The 20,226-nt window shown below is 40.2% G+C and overlaps 1 protein-coding gene and 1 long non-coding RNA gene across 3 annotated transcripts; one reads left to right on the top strand and one right to left on the bottom strand.

Moving 5' to 3' along the window:
• Positions 1-8,391: 8,391 nt before the first annotated feature.
• LOC123978148 lies at positions 8,392-9,088 on the bottom strand. The gene is made up of 2 exons (XR_006826889.1): positions 8,979-9,088; positions 8,392-8,656 (listed from the first exon to the last, which is right to left on the bottom strand). It is a non-coding gene; the product is annotated as an uncharacterized LOC123978148 (long non-coding RNA).
• A 569-nt stretch (positions 9,089-9,657) lies between these two features.
• On the top strand, positions 9,658-17,303 carry spry2 (sprouty RTK signaling antagonist 2). Of its 2 annotated transcripts, none has more exons than XM_046061291.1 (2): positions 9,658-9,677; positions 15,280-17,303. In XM_046061291.1, exon 2 carries the CDS (start codon positions 15,328-15,330, stop codon positions 16,378-16,380), a length of 1,053 nt encoding a protein of 350 aa, XP_045917247.1. In that variant the 5' UTR covers positions 9,658-9,677; positions 15,280-15,327; the 3' UTR covers positions 16,381-17,303. The 2 variants fall into 2 exon arrangements, with proteins under 2 accessions (XP_045917247.1, XP_045917237.1); XM_046061281.1 differs by lacking the exon at positions 9,658-9,677 and adding an exon at positions 12,031-12,609.
• Positions 17,304-20,226: the final 2,923 nt, after the last annotated feature.

The following is a 20,226-nucleotide window of genomic DNA, read 5'->3' as shown; positions in this document are numbered from 1 at the left end:
ACCTTGTTCTTTGTTTTATTACGCAATCAAAAGAAAACCCCTGTCTCACCCAAGTGTGACATGACCCAGGTAGCCGAACTTTGGATGACCAAGGACTGTAGTCTCCAAAGACTCAAAGCATTTAATTAAGTTTAATTAAATCTTTAGTTACTTGATTACATTTGCCTCTATTTGAGTAGTTATGTTAACATGTTGTTGCTATCTGTTGTTGATATTAGTGCTGAAAAGAAAGTTACTTTTGCAGTTTTTATTTTCAGCAAGACACTCCATCTAATGTAATCAATGCTTGTTCATAATACATTCCTACAAAATTCCTTTAGAAATTATGATTAAGAAATGTCTTACTATACTCTTAATCGCCAGCTTGAATTTAAGGCTGAATCAACAATATTCCCCAGTTCCTAAAGAGAGATGATCTTGGATTAATCTAAGCTTTCCTCATGTAACCTGAGCTCCCCCAAGTGGACAAAATAAGTATTACATTACCTCGTTGGAAATGCGTTAAATGTATAAATATCCTGACCAATAATGTGACAATTGTTTCCTGTTACCAAATGCTTAACTTAGAACAGTACAACCGTTTGACCATTGAGGTTTGATTGTGGAAAATATTTGATTATAATATGCGCAAATAGATTTCTTTTCTTTAGACCTTAAGTTTAGAAAGGCAGTCCCTTGGGAAACCTGAAACGCCCCCTGGGGAACCACGGCCCAGGCAACAAAAGAGCGACACGCGACATCGCTCGTTCTCTTCTTCTCTCTTCGCTCTTCTCTTCTCTGCTCGGCTCTCTGGACGCTTCGGCACGCGTCGGCGTGCCTCGCCAGGCAACGCCCAAGAGTCGGCCAGCGAGACAGGCCTTTTGTTCGCTCAAAGCTACACACATGAAGTGCCGAGACGTCAATCTGCCCCTCAGTTGTTTTATTTTCTTTATTTCTTTTGTTTGTTAAGGTTATGAGTCCGTTAAGTTACACTGGACTAATTCAGGAACGACCAAGTTCCATTTTAAGCCTTTTTCGTCGAGCCAACTTCACCGAGGTCAGACCAAGCCACGTGGTCTCGCCAGCGGCAACGAAGGAAACCTGAAAACAGCCGAATTGCCAGACGGAGGAGGTGTTTCCAATCAGACACGGAGAACCCCGGAGAATCCCTAGCAAAAAGCCAGGATCGGGCAGCTAGCGTGGGACCCGTGCAACAGGCCAAAGCAGGCCGTCGACAAGCCGTAAGACTTAACACACATTCTGTGGTCAGATTTCCTTTTAACTCCTAAACTCATAGCGTTAGCTTACTTTCATTAGTTCTTCCATGCCGTATGAGTCAAATGCTTCCCACAATCGAACCTCCATTTCTCATTGTTCAGCAACTGTTTATTTTCCCAGTATTCAACCATCTTTTTATCACACTAGTTAGAGAATAAATTCACTGTAATATAATCAAGAACTGTGTGTGTTGCCTATTTCTACGTCCCTGCCAAGAGAATTGACCCTTTAGATATGAGACTGACTGATTGATTTAAGATAATTGAGCGATTATTAACTAACTGATCACTAGTAATAATTGTATAATTATTAAAAACTACCTAGAGGTCCGGAGACTCTAGGATAATAACAACTCCGGTGGTGCCCTGAAACGAGGAATAAAATTTGAATTTATGAATATTAAAATTCATAATTGGGTATTAATTCTCATAAATTTATTAAAATGCAAACTAAATCTAGGTTTGCTACACAATATAAAACTAAAGTGAGTAGAAAAACACCTACATATAATGTCACAGCTGGTGCAAGCAGGGTAACAAGAATACAGGGAAAGTGATGCAGTTTAAGATTGAATAACAAAAATGAGTACAGATGTTTAATGATTTAATTACACAAAATGGAGATACAAATGCTTACAGGATGGTGTGGTAGGAAAGAGTCAAAACCAGAAGGAAAAGAATCCAATAAGGAGTAGGCAGGAATCCATAGTTCAATAACAGGCAAAAGTTCTAACACGCATGTCATGCAGGCAGAGATTCCAGATCCAGGTTTCAGGGAAACGGAATACAGGTACAGAGGCTAGAGGGAATTGAAGACTTGAAATTCAAGGTAACATAACTAACAATCTGGCATGGAACAAAGGAAGTGAGGTTGTATATATGGTGAACATTTCTAAATTGAGGTCTGTTGCATTGTCATTCACGCTTTTATAACGTCCCCGCTAGGCTACTGCAGTTCCCTTTTCACCAGCCTCAGCAAAGTCGCCTCTGGTCCAGAACACCGCTGCAAGGCTGTTGGCCAGATCGAACAGGACAACACAAAATCACACCTATCCGATCGTCTTTACATTTGCTTCCCGTCAGGTTCAGGATTAATTTTAGGGTTCTCGTTTTCACATAAAGAGCCTGTGACCTGCTCCACCCTTTGATCACCAATAGATCACTTAGGTCTTTTGACCATGGCTTACTTCCTCACGCTATACTAAAAACAAATTATTTGCATCGATGCTTCATTTAATCTATATAACGCATATAGCGCACAGTCTTGTTACACTGTAATAAAAACTAAAAAATGTCTGATCTCATGGCTTACTTCATATGGTATGTGAGAGCCTCACACATCAGTATACACACACGTAACAGGTGTAAGAGATGGTTGTAAACAACTGCTCTCAAAGTGAGTCCCTTCCTACCTCTTATTGTGATAGATGAGTAGACACTATGACATGTACACATATACACAGGCTCATTAAACATACCACAACAGTGACCCCAGCTGGACAGCTAAAAACACCAGAGATCTGACACTACACCTGGGTTTGCCTGGTTAAATGACTCTCTCATAGCGGTAACCCTTTTCATAACTTCCACAAGAGAAAAAGAAACAAGGGAAACCCCACATAGAGGCTTTTTGCTCAGGCACTGTACCACAGAATCACAAGATGTAGAATTGGATAGAGTATTTCACTGTCACCAAGAGCATCTGCACGGTGTGTGGCTGGTGTTATTCTTACACTGCAGTACAGCTGGTCCTGTTGAGTTTGTTCCCACTTGAGCCATAGAGAGGAATAATGTCCCGAGTCCTGGGACGTGTTGTCTCTCTTCCTCTGTATAATTTTAACAAAGGTTTAAGTGTCCTCTTTTTCCTTTTGAACACCCTGCCAACAAGCATCACCATAAACCTTCCATATTCGTGAAAGGCTGATAACCTCATGCAAACAAAAAATAAACATCTATATACATCATTGACAGAATGCTGGCACACACAATGAATGCAGCTGCTTCAGAAAGCCCTTGAGGTTTCCACTCGGAAGCCTCTTTTCAATTTGGAATGGATGATATTGTTAGAAAACCAGATTTGAGAAATTTCTTGTTTGGGGGGGGGGGGTTCAACCCATGTGACTGTCAACAGTACAAGAAGTGATTGCTGAGTATAGTGCAGAGGTCAGCGTGACCAGATAATCGATGCGAGATAAATGAGGCGTGGACGCTAATCCATAAATGTGTGCCGTTGGTTGTTGTAATTTCTCTTTTTGCTCAGGGAGGGTGTTTTAATTTTTTCTCCTCCCAGATTTATATTTATTTCAGATGTAAAGAACAACAGTCTCTGCATCGGGGATTCATTTTCTCATCAAAACAAAGATAGTAGAGAACTAAAATGTCACTTCTGAGAAACAGAATAGATGTGGATCTTTATAGTGACTAATAAAGTTCTACATCATAACAGAATACAGATCTGCAGTAAGGTAGAATATGTAACGTGAATAGAAATTTAATACATCACCTCGTCTGGGACTTCTGCCTGAGTCATGTCAGATAAATTTTCACCCATAATGGTTGTTAACAATGAAGACTTCAACTCACATAATCCCACACTGCTTCACTACTACATACATAAAAGTCACACGAAGTTAGCCTATAATATTTGCATTAGCAAATCGGGCGTCATATGTTGCAGACTACATACATATATATAATGTTGCTATTAATGTGTGATTTTAAGGTGACATTAATGTGATCAGTTCATTAATGTGAACCTTGTGATAGTCCAGGTGATATGAACACACACTTTTATTATGATCTTCCACAGTCCAACAGTACTATTACAAAATATATTTACAGCTTAATTTATAAAACACCACTGTATTTGTACGACCAGAGTGGCTGTGCGCAAAACCAAAACTAAAATATTTCTTCAATATACTTCAGCTACAACAGGTGCAGTGCTGTTGTTGCGTGCTACTCTTAGAGAAGATGTCAATCAGTCAGTCTGTAATGATGTCTAATTAGTCTAATAAATGGAAACACCTGCGGTGCTTTACCATGGCTGTGAGAAAAGAAAAAAACACAATTGTGGCAATATTGAAATGCACAGAGCCCAATTAAATCCTTCTCAAGTATTGGAAGAGTTTTCCATTTAAGTTTAAAATACAACATATTAAATTTGTTGAGACTTAAACTTGTCAAGAAGAACAAGTCAATAGCCAGGTTCTCACCACCCAGACAAAAGCGTGGCTAGCCGAGTCTCACTCAGTACCCATATCACGACTTGTAGCACCAACAGCAACTATTCTGTGATTCCCTTTTCTCCTCTCCAATTCTGCCAAGACCAAGCTATAAGCAATCCACTGAGACGCTTCAGTACAGCCCCTGTGTACTGCATGTATTCTCTGTATTGTAATAGAAAGGAGAGGCAGCAGAGAAGTTGGAACAGAGTCAGTATTCAAAGCACTGAACTCCATAGGGTCATGCTATTCACATTAGCACACAGAGTGAAATACATAATATAAAATAATGGTATATAAAGGATGATGTGTGTACAGAAATGGGAAGTTGTTTTATAAATGGACTATATCCATTTATTGAGTATGTGCTCAATGTTTGCAAGAGTCTTCACTAAATTAAATGACAAGTATTTTCTGATTTTACTTCTAACCATAGACTATAAAAAAGATGACATGTGAAGTAATAACAGTGAAAAATCCTATTTGTGTTATTTGGGTCATTCCTCTGGAGTCAGCTACACTATAACACCCTCTTGATCTGAGTCTGTCAGCTTTTGTTCTGTAATGATACGAGAACAAGCTATAGCCTGTCCACCCTGCTATACAAGAACAATGTCTTTATTTCCATGAAGAATGGCTCATCAGCCGGCGAGGATGCTGGTGTTTTACCTGGAACATGCAGATAGCCTCAGTCCTTTCGCATAGCATGGTGTGGCCATGAAGTGCATATGTAAAACCCTTTAAAATAAGAGTTTTTGAAATATTAAAAAGCCAGCCAGGACACAGAGTTGTCAGACATGGAGCTAACCTTAGCTTAATTAGCTAACTGCAAATCTGCCAGCGACAGTCTCTGGCAGATTACATGTATATTTAAAACCCCTTCAACAAGATTCTTGTTTTAATACAAGTTGGTTCAAAACATTAAAAAGTCAGCCGCAACCCTGCAACTCAGCATTTTAAACCAAGTCATGGAGCTAAATTTGTAGCTAGCTTAATTAGCTAACTACAAATCTGCCAGCAATAGTCACTGGCAAGAAATGTGAAACCTGCTTTTTTGTAACCCTGTCAGAAAGAAGGACCCACCATTTTAAAAGATAATTTAATGGTAAATCTGTCACTGTTATCATTGTTATCTGCACATGTGCCACGAGAGAACAGAAAACTTGACAGATGCAGTGACAGTAGTTAAGGCTAAACGAACAGTTAATTAGCCAAAAGTGAATATGGTTATGATCCATAAACATATAAATAGCACATAAAATAATTTTTGTTGCATCAGTATTAGAAACATTTCTGAATGACTGTAGTTGTGCAATTCTGAACCTGGAAGCCATAATGGCCCACTCATCAGGCTACAGGATCATATCACAGCAATACAGCCGCTTGAGCTCCATCTCAGCATGTGTGCGAGCGAGGGAGAAGAGGCGATGGACTTTGAGATTCTGTCCTTTTACAAAGCTATTTCAAACAGTTTGCAGTGTCTGCTTGACAATCCAGACACAGTTCATCTCCCGCAGCAGCAGGGGTTTTAGGTTTCATTTCAATTTTCTCTTCCATTTTTTTTTTTTTATATATGTGCAAGGCATTCTGCCTGGCTCAGCGGGAGAGAGATTCACTGTTCAGGTATTCCAAGAGAAGAAGAAGAAGAAAGGCCATTGCTTGTGGCGCAGGACAAAAACTTTTAGAATTGCTGAAAGTCAGCCATCATTAAATACAAAATTTTCAGGCCTTGTGGTTTCACAGTAAATGCAAATTATCATGCTTGATTCAGCAGCCTGAGAGATGACCAAGGCCAGGCGTCCAACAATGGAATGCAAGCTAAATTAAATTAAGTGGTCTTTTATTGTCAAGGTGCATCAACAAATTTTCCGGGGACAAGATAAGTAAAACAATGTTATTGTCTGGCAGCAAGCTATTCATTTAGAGGGTACTAGATATTTCATGTGCTGAGGTACAGTCACACTTTACAGCATTTATCTGTTGAATTCAAATGCTAAAGGTGTCTTAATTTAATGGCCATGAGGTATTTCTAACTTTGGGTGGTGGGGGGAGCCAATAAAGTGCCTTTAGTGTTGAGTCTTGATTGCACCAAGTCCCTTAAGGGAACACAGTTGTGATTGAAAGTGCATGGTGTGCCCTAACTAGGACGGGAAATGAGGGGTGTCTGTCCACTTGAGTGCAAGTTGCCTAGCAAAAAACTAACTCAGGTGTTTACATAATCAGCAAGATGTTAGTGTGTGAAATAAGAGGAAAATTAGTCATCAGCCTAAATCTTCACTCTTCACTCATACTTATGCATGGCTGCGTAGCTCATCAGCAAAAGTACGTCTGCTGAGGATTCTTTCCAAATTTGCTGCCTTTGCATCACAGCACCGCAGATGTGAAAACTCGAGTAAATGGAACTTGTTGTTTACATAGAAATCCACAAGAGTCTGGGGAGAAAACTGCTGAGACGAGAAGGAACTGAATATCAGCGAGCCATAAACAAAAGGGAACAACATCATGTGCTTATTTTTTCTTTAGTTGAGGACTAACATTAGGACTTCTCATGGAAAAAAATGCATTTTTTGCAGTACTGTTAAATGCTTTAAATTAAGATGTCCAACAAATATCATAATTTCACGAGACGGAAATTCTAAAAGCTGCACTAGTGGCCCCTATAGGAAATGAGAACCTTAACTCAGGTTTGGGTTAAAAACCAAACTCCAAAAATTATATCACAAATATCCTTTGGCTAACACTAAGGTTATGTTGCACAGATATATGTAACTTTATTCTAATAACATACTAGTAAAAATGTCAATTAACTGTCAACATGATGTGTCTAAATTAATAAAAGGTATCTCAAGTGCTGTTTATCAAACATCTTGACACTTATCTCAAACAACAAAATATCTTCCTAAATATACGGGATAGCTTCTTCACTCTTCCATAAATTTATTGGCCACTTTGGGGCAGTGAAAAACAAGTTGGAAACACAGCACTGAGACCTGTTTAAGATGATATTGTATTGTGAGGTATTAGCAAATAGTTTGTTATTCACACATCCAGCAGATGCAGAGTAACAATTTCGATCATTTTGGAGTTGTTTTTCTGGCCACCTGACGAATGTGTCTAATATTCACTCCCTCTTAGCCTTTTTTGGGGTCTCTACCAACTACACTGATATCTGGCTCTTTAGCTGCTAAATGCTCCACTATGTTTTTAAGCTAGTCACTAACTGTGCTAACTCTCATAACATCTGTGCTTTGTCAATGTCTTGTGAGAAGTTAACTGCTACGCTGCGTCTGCAGTGTGGTGCCTGATATCTCTCTATCTCCACTGTAACCAATATCCATGGGGGATTCAGTTTTCCCTAACCAGTCACTAGAGAGCAACACATCTGCCTGAATCTAACATAATTTTAAGTCAAGACTGATGCATAGCTATGCCAGCATACTGGTTTGAGAGTGAAACAAACTACTTTAATCCATTTAGGACAGCCTCAATAGCAATGTCTATCTTGTCTATATATTCATATATATTAATTAAATCCTGATAAACCCACTAAACCCTTTGAGATGGCAACCACTATTTTGATCTGTCTTTTTTTGTGTAGCCTTTTTGTATTTATTGACAAAATTCAACAAAACCCCATTTTCTCTTTTCTTTTACATACCAAAATCCAAATCCTAACACCAACCAAATCAGTTGATAGAAAGTGATACAGGTGTGCTTGACAATCAACTTAAAGCACCTGCAAATCCAAAAAAAGTGTTTTCCGTTATTATGTCTGATTAGAGTTCGGATTACACTTACATTGGCCTTCTGAAATTTTTGAAACGATGTAATTGCCCCCATACGCAGCCCTGAGAAAGAATGTAATGTCATGTCAAAGCGATCAGAAACTTTAAACAGTCTGGGAGTGATGCTTGCGTGTTTGTTGTGTGATATTGTTCAAATTAGGTGGAAACACACAGCTGGAATAATGACTTCTACATTTCAAAACACAGTGCATCAGTGTTTCTGTTGGATGGCCGTCCATATCTGCACTGTCAAATTTGAACAAGGGTCAGATCACACCGAAACAGGAAACAAGTGCTTGGATTTGTCCGGCCGGGCTAGCGCTAGGTCAGTCAGTCTCTCTCCTGTTCTGTTTACTACCCCTGGCGTTTTGTTCATCATTGCGCAATGTTTCTGTGAGGGACCAAGCAGTTAGGCAAGAAGAGACACAAGAGAATTTCAAAAAAATCATTACAACAAAACAAAGACAAAGTTTGGGCCTGTAAAAGAGGTCAAATAAACAGACTATAACTTAAGCTCTGAACATAAGAAACTCAAAAATACAACTGGCCTACTACAAGAGAGAAGACTAACACTACTACATAAACTACAAATAACACCTTACCTAAAAACTTATTCCAAAAGAAATGTAATCTTACTTAACCTTAACTCAACAAAAATACTCAATATAATATAAATCTAAACTTCAAAATATCTAGGGAGAGAACAACGCTACCCCTCCTGGACATAACAAGCAGTGGTAGTGTCCAATTAGGCCACCTCCCCTATAAAGCTGCTCCTGCTCCAGCCGCCACCCCTTTAAGCCAGCAGACTGCATGGATCCTTCCAGGGTGTGGAATCCAACACTGGTAAGCTCAAAAGAAAATAGCTATAGAAACCAAAAGAGACAATTCAAAAGTAAATAAAAGCTCCAAAAAGATAGATCCAGAAAGAAACTTTTTGTGTGGTCAACTAAATAAAGTATAATGTATGTGAAAGAAACTAAGTGTCCTTGTGAGTTATTTGTACCTAAATAAATGTTTGCAACAAGGTGTAATGTGTATGAAAAAAGTATATAAACTAAGGAGAAGTGCATGAGGTTACTGCTTTTAAGCTGGTTGTGTGGCCATGGCTGTGGCCATCGGTTTCATTAAAGAAAGTTATTGAAGAGGGAAATAAACTCTCCGAGCTAACAAGCTTGCTAGTGATCAGTTAGCAAACTTGTTAGCTTTGCTCAGACAAATGGGACCATAAGTTCACAAAGTTTATTAAAGACCTACTTGTACCATGTCCTGTCTCATTACTGTCTGCAAATATGACTTTTACAGAACAGTTTTTCCTTCACCAGTGGAGGTTAAATAGAATTGGATGGTGCAGCACAGCTATTTAGCTACAATAGCTTCCTCTATCCTCCTCTCCGGCGGTACCCTCAAAGGTCAGTACGGTCAAGACAGCACGTGTCACAGTTGAACTTATTCATGCGGACTGCCCCACCCAAGAGGTTTAATCGGGCAATGTGTGAAAACACGTGTGTGTGTGTGAGCCCCGAGTGAGTTGACCATCAAAATAACGATTTTTTTTTTTTAAATTTCTCCTTACTTTTGTGTATTTACATTCAACAGCCAGGAATAAAACAATTTTCTGTTATCTTCCAGATGTAACCATGTTATAATTTACATTATTTTCTTTCAAGGTAAATGCACAGCAGCCAGTGAGACAGGAAAAACAAAGCAAGATATATTGTTCAAAGAAAGAGGTTAATTTGCCAGGTCATACTCTGATATGATTAAAGTGACTTCCCGCAGCGGTGTGGTCTTCACGACTTCAAACTAATCTGTGTGGAATTCTATTACTGAAATAGAGGAGATGGGGAAGAGAGGCTCAGGAAAGCCTAATTTGTTGTATATATTTTTGGAAAATGTTTCATATTCATAGCTGGTAATACTGTTTGGAGCCTTACTTTTAAGACATGTGCGAGTGTGACTTGACTTTTCTACAGAGCACACTGACTTCTGCCTTGAATGTAATATCGAACTTATTGATTCAAATCTTTTTTTCATGTTTTTTGTCAGACTCGAGCATGTTAAAGTTTCACATTCTCCGACACATGTTCATGTATAGCAACCATGTTCACTCCACCCTACATTTACATTTCATTTACGTTTACTCATTTGGCAGATGCTTTTATCCAAAGTGTCTTACATTTGAGGAACAACATACAATCATTAACAGAGCATAAAATACAGCACGAGATCTACAACTGACGATACATATTAATAAAAGCAGCGATAAATACTAGTAAGCGCCAATGGCATTAATCGCATCAATGGTGTAAATACCTAGGGAAAGAAGTTGGAGTTAAAGTGCAATCAGAAATAGATCTGCTCTTTTTGTCTGTCAGTTATTGAGTTGTTATGGCATCTTCTAAGTTGATTATTGTGACCTTGTTTCTAGCCTTCATTCATTTGTATACTTTGTATGTGGATGAATGACAATAAAAGAACTCTAACTGTAAGTATGCATGTATGTATGACCATGTATGGAAAAAATTGTGCGTTGGAGTGAATTGCTGGAACACAGAGACCATCAGTCTTTAATGTAAATTATTAAGATACTTTCCAGATGGTGGTCGTGACATTTAAAAATATCTGATGGTTTCTATTGACTTTTTAGAAATGTCAAATTTTGCCTCTAGTGATTTCAGTCTGCATTATCAGAGGAAGTCCACAGGGGGGTGCTGCTCCACTATTATTCACAACAGCTGAGAGTAACCAGTATTGGCTTGTTAATTAGTTTCATCAGTTCCTATGGATTGCTTTTAAATCAATAGCAGCCTGGCAAAGAGCCTCAAATGGTTTAGAATGAGTTAAATGTCTAGGGCTGTCCTGTATGATTAACACACCACCTTGTAAGTAAAAGGAAAGTCAATATGTACATGGAAAATTACTCCATTGCCCTTTGAGAAGACAGCTCAAGTACAATTTTAATGTACTGAAGCATTTCCATTTTTTTGCTTTATACTTCTACTCCATTCATTGCATACCTTATGGACATTGTGGCAAAAAGTAGCAATTCAACAGTGTAAGAACTGTGTATTTAAAGTCCTGCTTTCAATTTTATTCAAAGTAAAATCTGCTGAAAGTATCAAAATGTTGATGTATGATGAAGAATGACCCCTTTCAGAATTATCTATATTATAATATTGGGTTGTTATTACAACAGATGAATTAACACATAGCCAGCATTTGAATGTTGTAGCTGGTGGAGCCAATTCCATTATATAGGCCACTGCTGGGTAGTTTGATCTATAACAATGCAACATATTTTGTATGTAAAATAGAACTGTAGCTGTCAGGTAGTGGGAGTACAATATTTCTCAATAAAACGTAGTGGAGTAGAAGTATAAACTAAATACTAAGTACAAGTATCTCAAAATTGTTACTTTGCACCGTACAGGTATGCAACCACATTTAATGAGTTAGAATTTAAAAAACATCTTGTCTCATGAAACGTACGTTTTTTGTTTTTACAATATTTCTAAAGTCTAATCAAATGTATTGCTTTTTGCTTGTTTATTTGTAGCAAGTTCGTAAATAGCGATTTTTATTTGCAGCCTATGTGAAACTTGTACTATCCCAAAACTACCCTACCAGCATTCAACTGCTGTACCAAATTGGTTTCAGGTGAGTGACATGTAAAGTGCTGCTTCAAAGAAAATGGGTCTGCCGACGATGAGAAATACTTGACTTCCTGTGTCCACGGCAGATGCCCAGCAGTGTTTGGGCTCCTGCAGTAGAATTGATTAGACTGCTGGGTGTGAATGGCTGCTGTCGAGCAGCCAATGGCTGCGCACCGGATGCGAGATATCCGCTGCAACAACAAGCACTCTGTTACCCCTTCAGCTTGACGCCATTTACAGCCCAAATCCCGACCTCCCCTCCGGAAAGAGCAAAAAAAAAAAAAAAAAAACAGACGCACACGCGAGAAAAAGTAGACTACTTGCAAACCCTTATAGCCTTGCGGATAAAACACACCGAATTAAAACTTACTTCTGCGCTGGAGTTTTGTCGCTCGCCTCTCCATTTCCCCCCTTTCTTCTTCTCCTTGTTTCAAGACTCGAGCTACGTCTGCACGTTCCGGCGATGATTGATTGAAGGTTTCGCTTGTTTTAATGCCTCGTGCTCTTGCGCAAAACACGAGATTTACGTCTTAAAACTGCTTTTTGTTGAAAAATGCGCTCCGCTTGGAAACTTTCTCAATGGATTTTACCGACGGCTTGCCAGACTTGAGCTGCTGATGTAGGGAATACACTGTCTGTCAAACTGGATCTATTTCACCTAGACGGGGGCTAAAGTGTCGAAAACACGGTAGGTGTTTCCTATTGTAAAACTCAAGCTGTAGTGAATAGGCTACTGTTTTTTTGTTTTGTTCTTTGTTTTTTTTCTAAACTACGTATTTTTTGGGTGAAGTCATGAATGTGTAAAAAAAACTTTTTCCCGTAGTTTTTTTCTAACATATGTAGCCTCCATCCAACTCTTTTTTTTTTTTTTTTTTTTTTAGCTTACGTGACGTTAAAATGTTATTGTTTTAACAACAGAAAGTGTTGTCTTACTATTTAAAATTAAAAGTGCAGTGGTTCTGTAATGAAGACGGGTCTCTGTATCTAAAATCAGCCTGTCCCGGGGCTGAGTCTAATGTCTAACATTAATTCAGTTGTCAATCTCACTGATTTAGTAGTCGTGTCCAAGTTTGCACATGTGTTTGCTCATGTGCATTCATATATAGCCTACCCTGCCCCCCCTCCCTTCAACAATACATCTGCTGAACCTGTGTGACAATACTTTTCTCCACTCAAGAATACTTGCACACAGAGGAAAACAAGAAAACAACTATCAGTTGTGTATCAGAAACAACGTTACTCATAACTCAACATACTGAGCAAAGTTGTAACTGCAGCCATGTCGTTTTTGGTCTTTTCAAATAATAACACTAATGAACTCTATTTAGAGAACACTCATCAAAACAAAGTGCTTCACAGAGAGAAAGATTAAATAAAATACCACAGTCAATGAGGGACAAAATAAAAAAAGAAATAACAATAAGATAGAGATATTGTAAAATGTTTTAACCTGTCATTTTAAAGAATGGATGCCGTCAGTTTCCACCTGGCCTGCCCCCACACTGCACCCACCCACTATGGCCAACATGACTTGCACACAGTTGTCCCCCCACCTCCTAACAGGTTCAAATTTGAGTGTGCCTGCAAGCCCTTCATCTGGAGCAACAAAACGTTCCATACATCCTAAAGAACCCTCATGCGTGCTCTCAGAGAGCAGTGCTTCACTCCCACCACCCTTGCATGCAAACTTTTTTTTTTCTTTTTTTTTTTAAATCTTATCAGTCATTCTTTTCAAGAGCGTCACAACGTAAAATGGGTTTGGGGGGGGGGAGTGCTGCGGGGCCGTTTGTCATGCAACAAACAAAGGCCCTTCCTGTATTGTCATTGAAAGGCGGGAACGTCGCAGCCCCAAACACGGCATTTGAAAGCTAATTACCACAAGGAAGAAGAGTTAAGACCACCGCTGGCATGTTGTTTGCTTTGGTGTGATGTGCTGGTGAAAACAAGGCTCTGCGTTTGAATATGTGAGTGCTAACTTATTTTCTCCATATGATGCAGCCCTGAGATTATAACTGATCTGGGGCTAGAGGTCAGAAATTTTGTTCGAGGTGAGGAACTTGTACGCGTACAGTAAAGAAGCCTTACGCCAGAGGGCTGTCCAACATTGAACCAAAAGCCCATTTAGTTCCCTTGTTCCTCCTTTTCCTCTTACTCCTTACACATGCTTTTATTAACTTTCCATGGCTGACTTATCATACTTCACAAAAATACCCTACTTCCCTCTGCACTCAGCCAACCCACAGAAAGAAAACGAAGCTTTGATCAATGCCATAGACAGCCTCCGAGAATGGAAATATTGATCCTCAAATATTTTTTTTGTAGAACATTGTAAATCCATATTACACACCGTTTGACACGTTGTCGTTACATTAGAAGTATAAGCATGTGTCCCTTCAATAACGCTGCAACTTAAAATTGTTTTGATTGTCGAATAATCTGCTGATTATTTTCTCCAGTAATGGTTTTGCCTATAAAATGGTAGTGGAAAAATTCCCTCCTTCAGATGTCTTGTTTTGTCTGAGCGACAGGCAAAAACCCAACATTGTCATGCACGACCAAGAGAAGCATTGATACTGTTGCTTAAAATAAAGTGAATATTCGATTATTAACAGAGTTGCTGATTAATATTTGGTCGAGTGATTAATCGACTAATCTATTAATATTATTGATTATTTTCTCAAATCTTGTGATTCATGAAAATGGCAGAAAAAAGACTAAAAGAACCAGGATATACATTTGTTAAGTTTGAATCGCTGCATTGTAGGCCTTGCAGGCAGTGGAGAGACAACAGCAAATGAGGGACAGAGCTGCAACAAAGATCCCCGGCCTGACTCGAAACTAGGGATGTTACAGTCCCTGGTTTACCCTCAGATTAACTTTCTGCCCATCAAGTGTTTTCAGCTCACGAGTCCAAACAAATTTTCTGTCCTTGCTTAGATATGCCATTCCTGTGTCACAGGTGTGGGTAAATGGGAAGTTTCCGCAAACTGCAGGCAGCTGGCAGGGAAGGTATCTGTTCTTAAACATATAAAGCCTGGATCTGGAACTGGAATCAGCTTTGAGTAAACAAACCTTTGTTATCATTTGTTTTTTATAGTATAGCTGTAGTTCCACAGACCCACTCCGGGCTGAAAGCAAGTCTCCAAAAGCTGATTCTAAAGGCCCGACTATCCCTCACTACCGGCTCCAAACACTATGCCAGCTATGTAATCAAACACGTCATCTCTTTTCCCAACACCGATATGCTTGTTAAGCCACATTTCCATAGCCGAGCTTGTATAGATATCTGTTAAGATTTGCATGGCATCATTTGCATGGCTTCTCACAGACTGCTATAAACTGTCTGCTTCTTTTCCAGGACTTCAGATGTGTCCCATGCCAGCCAGAGTGGCCCTTCAGTCCCGAGATGGATTCCAGAAGTCAGAGCGACAGCGATGGGGGAGGAGGAAGCCACGGGAGGACGGCATCATCCACTGGCTCGCCAGAAACGCCGCATGACGAAGGGAGACCGCAACCACGGCCTCTGCAAGGCCACGATGGTCTGCCACATCCTGCATTGACCAATGGGCAGCCGCCCCAGACTCCAGCAGTGCTATCTCTGGATCAGATCAGGATAAGTGGGTGTAGTAATGAGTACACAGAAGGGCCCACAGTTGCCCAAAGGTCTCCGGCCTCTGAGCATAAACAACAGAAGAGTGACTTGGTTACGTCGCCAGGTTCAAGGACCAGTGGGCTGCAGGAGACCCGGGAAGAGAGGCCTAATAATCTCCACAACCTGATTCAGTATGGAAACCCAAATACTTCCATCTCTTCTAGGGAGGGTTTGCTGCGGTCCTCCAGCGCAGAGGACTCACAGAGTAGCATCAGGACCAGCGTGGGGAGCACTTCTTCAGGCCAGAGACTCCTCAGCAGCCCGGCAGGCAGCAACCAGATAATCAGAACCCAGCCCAAATGTGCAGAGCTTAATTCAGAAGAGCTGAAACCCCTGACGAATGACTCCAGGGAGGTGGTGGTTGTGCTGGGCAGCAGGGCCTCTAAAAATCAAGGTGTACACTCCACCAAGTGTGAGGACTGTGGTCGGTGCTGCTGTTCAGAGTGCCGTCGGCCGCGGGTGCTTCCTTCCTGCTGGATGTGCAGCCGTCGGTGCGTGTGCTCGCTGCAGAGTGCGGTGGAGTACGGGACATGCGTCTGCTGTGTCAAGGGGCTCTTCTACCACTGCTCCAGTGACGACGAGGACACGTGCGCCGACAAGCCCTTCTCGTGTACGCAGTCGCACTGCTGCGCCCGCTGGGCCACTGTGTCGCTCCTCTCCCTGCTCTTCCCCTGTCTCTTGTGCTACCTCCCAGCTAAAGGATGTGTCGCCGCATGCCAGTGCTGCCATGACCGAGTAACACGACCCGGCTGTCGGTGCAAGAACACAAATCCAATCCGCCACGCGAATGCCGGCAAGCCAACGTAGACAAGAATGTTGTGTGTGAAAGTACAGAAGGATGGAAAATGACTGACTGAACTGATGTTTGGGCCCTCTTGTTCTGTAGTTGAAAGGTTTGTTTGAAGAGCTTGTGATACTGTCGAGGTTTTGTGTTTTCTGGGCAGAGATACAGTCATATTTTGCCTTGAATTGTCAGCTTTTAAGGTTGATAATGGCACTGGAGGTGCGCTCACTCAACCTAGAATTAAGAGTTCCACTTGAAAGGCAAACCAAAATAAGCGCTTCACATATTAAAAGGTATGAAGACATATTCAACTACTACTTTTGTCCTGAAAGATCATTTCACTCAACTGCCAAGAGGCCGTGTTGTTGTCACGAGAGTCCAAAAGGATAGCCTTTTTTTTTAACATTTAATAAAACTTATATGCTAAGAACAGACTCCTATTACTAACTGTATGTAAAGTAGTCGATGCAAATGGTATGTACATTAGAAAATTAGTTTGACAGATGTTATATTTTTGTACATATAATACTTCAACTGTGAAAGTTTTCTGCCGTTCCAGAGGCACCTTGATAAATCATAGATCATCTTCAGTCACACAATATTTGTACATTCACTGGAATACATGTCAATCATTTTATGTAATTTGCAAAGGAAAAGTCCTACCCTTCTGCTTGTAAATTGTACAGTGACCTTATATTGAAAAATTTATTTTCTAATTCCAACATTGCTTAGTGTAAAGTTAAAAATCTATATTTATTTGAAGGTTTATTATTTTATAATGAAAAATATTTATTTTGAGAAAGCATTGTTAATGTGTCACCTCTTAATGGGGCTATTCTGTAGTTTTTGAGGTGACTCGTAGGAGTGTCAAAGCTGGATGAATAGTTCACTCTGAATTAGAAGACAAATATATTAACGTTTGAAATTAAACAACCTTGAAGTCTGACAGTTTTCTGCCTTGTCTTGTGTTCTTAAGTGCTCTTTAAAACATGTTCATGTCACAGTCAGGTGATGGAGAAAATTATAAAATGTTTGACATGTGAACGTTTCAAACATGGAAAGTATTTTCATGACTTGAAGGCCATAATGTTACTTTATAATATAGTTACTAACATACTTTATTTTCCCCCTTTTTTTTTTTTTTTTTTACACCACTAACTAAACATACAGAAGAGGCAGTTTTGTCTGGGTTTGCACTTTGATTTGAGATGTCTTCCAGGTGGTTTAAGGGGCAGGCTTAAGCACCGTTCTCTGCAGTTTTAATTGAACCTCTGCACGAACGTCTCAAGCAGAGCTATCATCAGCCCCTGTTCTGCCATTGTGTCTCTGCAGCACAATCACTCCGTGAAGCTTACAGAGATCAAGCAAGAAAAAAAAAAAAGGACGCATTAATGTTCACCTAGGGCCCTTTTCAGAAAAAACATCTGGCTCTGGCAAAGCCATGTGTATAGGAATGTGCACATCTGTTTGCATGCACTCCAAATTCTATCACTTCTCTTTTTTTAATCTCATAAATCAAGCACTTTTTTTTTTTGTTTTTTTATTTTGTTTTTAGCAAATATGCATTCACGTAAACCTACCATTACTCCCTGGGCCTGGATAATTTCCTACACGTTCCTCAGGATCCTGCAGATACTAGGCCCTTTTTTTTCCTCCATGCTTTTTTATTTTTATTTTTCTCAAAGGTTTGTTCAAGAATTCCTTGGTTTTGAATGTCCCTGCAGGCGAAACATAAGCCTGAAACATAAGCCCCTGACACTTGTTGACAGCATACGGACGTGTTTGCGGCACGGTATGCATTCAGAACTGTGATTGACATGCCGAGGCCCAACCTGCGCTCACTTGTTTGTTATTCATCCCCAGTGTTTGGCTGATGGGCTGGGTGGGGGGTAATTATTAACTTTCACCTATTTTACAGTGGTGGTGCAGGAGATGGAAACGTAACCGGCAGAATCCCATTAGAGACAGTTGATCTTGTGTTTTAGTCTTTATCGTCCCAGTCGCAGGCCTCCTCTCCCACCATTGTCTCAGCTGTGAATGAAGAGGGACAGGGTGGTTGTGGAGGAGGAGGGGGTGGGTTGTTAGGAAGAGGGACCGCAAAGGGTTAAAAGCATCACTTTGAATGACAAAGACCTAACAGTTTACTCCCGTATTCAGCCCGGCATGCATTCATCCTGTTTTCAATAGTCGGGGGGGTCATTCTGGCTCCCCAATGCTCCTCTCAGCTACCTGCTCCTACTTGGTATTCCCATAGGGAGATGGTTGTCTTGTTGGGCGTTGAGAGGGGGAGGTGGGCAATCTGGTGGATGTGTTGAAGAAAAAATAGTTTAGCTGTCTGTTAGGTTTAAAAGCAAAAGGAGGTTGTATTTACACCAGCGCTAATGAGAAAAAAAAGTCATTTTTACAGCTCAAATCCACACACATTGACCCCATTTCATGAGCGGTTTCCGTTTTATAGCTACATGTTGGTCTCTATTTCAAGTCTGCATCTCATCTATGACTAAAAAAAAAATTGCACACTTAGATCAAAAAGTGTTTGGAAGTCATAAGAGCCCTGATTGGATTTTCTCGGGTCATTTCACTTCCTTTGTTTTCAGTTTGCTTCGGATCTGGAAGGGTTTCTTGGCAATAATGCTACCCACCTCTTTAAGGACAAGGGTAACCCAATGTTCGTTACATCCCAAAGAAACTTGTTTCTATAGCTTCTTGGGCTGATTTTAAATCAAGAATATGTTCATAAACAAACAAACCATCAACAACAACAACAAACATAGTCTACTGGAGTTCATGAGAAGCCCTCCTAGGCAAATACCATGCATGCACAGACTCGACCAATAAACTGAAAAAAAAGTGAGAATTAGTGCAGAAAAGGATAAAAACAAGACAGACGGAGAGAGATTGTTTATCTGCCCGGCAGTCCCAGTGATTTGGCAGCAGAGAGAGAGCTGGAGCAGGAGGAGGAGGAAGAAGGGGGGATGTGAATTGAAGAAAAAAAAATAGGCCCCAGAACGGCTCTCTTTGTTGGTTTTAGCCGCCATGGCCCCTGCGGCTCATGGCGGCTGTGGGGCACAGCGGCCTATTCACCCTGCTCACCAAGGCAGAACGCAGCACAGGAAGACAGGAAGGAAGCGAGGCTGTTCTTCATGGATGCATTGTCTGTCTGTCTGACGGCCAGGCTTAGGCAATCAAACAGCACTGTGAGGGGGAGGAGGGGGGAGTGCAGGGGGGGCGATGAAGATGAAAGTGTTATTTACATAAAAATATAAAGATTGGAGAGGAATAAAATGTGTTTTCATATTTCCTGCAAAATGCTTTCCCAACCTGTTTGTTGCAACTTTTGTTTCAAGTTGAAATGTTGCAAAAAGTGTGATCCAGCATGACAATATATTAGGCTAAACATGCTGTATACATTCAGAACGTGGAATAAAAGATGTTTAAGTATAAAAGTATCCACTGTGAGATGCACAAAAGTGTAGTATGTAAGTAAAATTCTCACATTATTGCTCCATAGTGCTTTGCACGTAATACTTCCCAACTGCCTCATCTAGTTTAAACAGTGACAGTGCATCATACTGTATTGAGCTTTAAGGTTCGTGCTGTAATCTAAAACTGTAAAAATATTCATTCTGCAAAGTAATTTCTTTAACTCTGCACCTCACACTTACTCACTCCCTGGCAGCGGTGGAAGAAGTAAGTGAAGTAAAAGTAGCAATACCACCGTGTAGAAATACTGTGTTACAAGTTAGAAGTCCTGCACTCAAAAATTCACATGCACGCAAAAGTATCAGCATCAAAATATACTATATACTAATATATATGCTATATATGTTCAATATACTGAAAAGTAAAAGTAGTCATTATGCAGAATG

The sequence above is a fragment of the Micropterus dolomieu genome, linkage group LG01 (genome assembly GCF_021292245.1).
Source record: "Micropterus dolomieu isolate WLL.071019.BEF.003 ecotype Adirondacks linkage group LG01, ASM2129224v1, whole genome shotgun sequence".
Taxonomy (NCBI): Eukaryota; Metazoa; Chordata; class Actinopteri; order Centrarchiformes; family Centrarchidae; genus Micropterus; species Micropterus dolomieu.
The sequence above is the reverse complement of the archived record's forward strand: the minus strand, read 5'-3'. Positions and strand labels throughout refer to the sequence as shown.

What these genes read in the sequence shown, in the direction of transcription:
- spry2 (XM_046061291.1), top strand. Translation starts at nt 15,328, where the DNA reads ATGGATTCCAGAAGTCAGAGCGACAGCGATGGGGGAGGAGGAAGCCAC.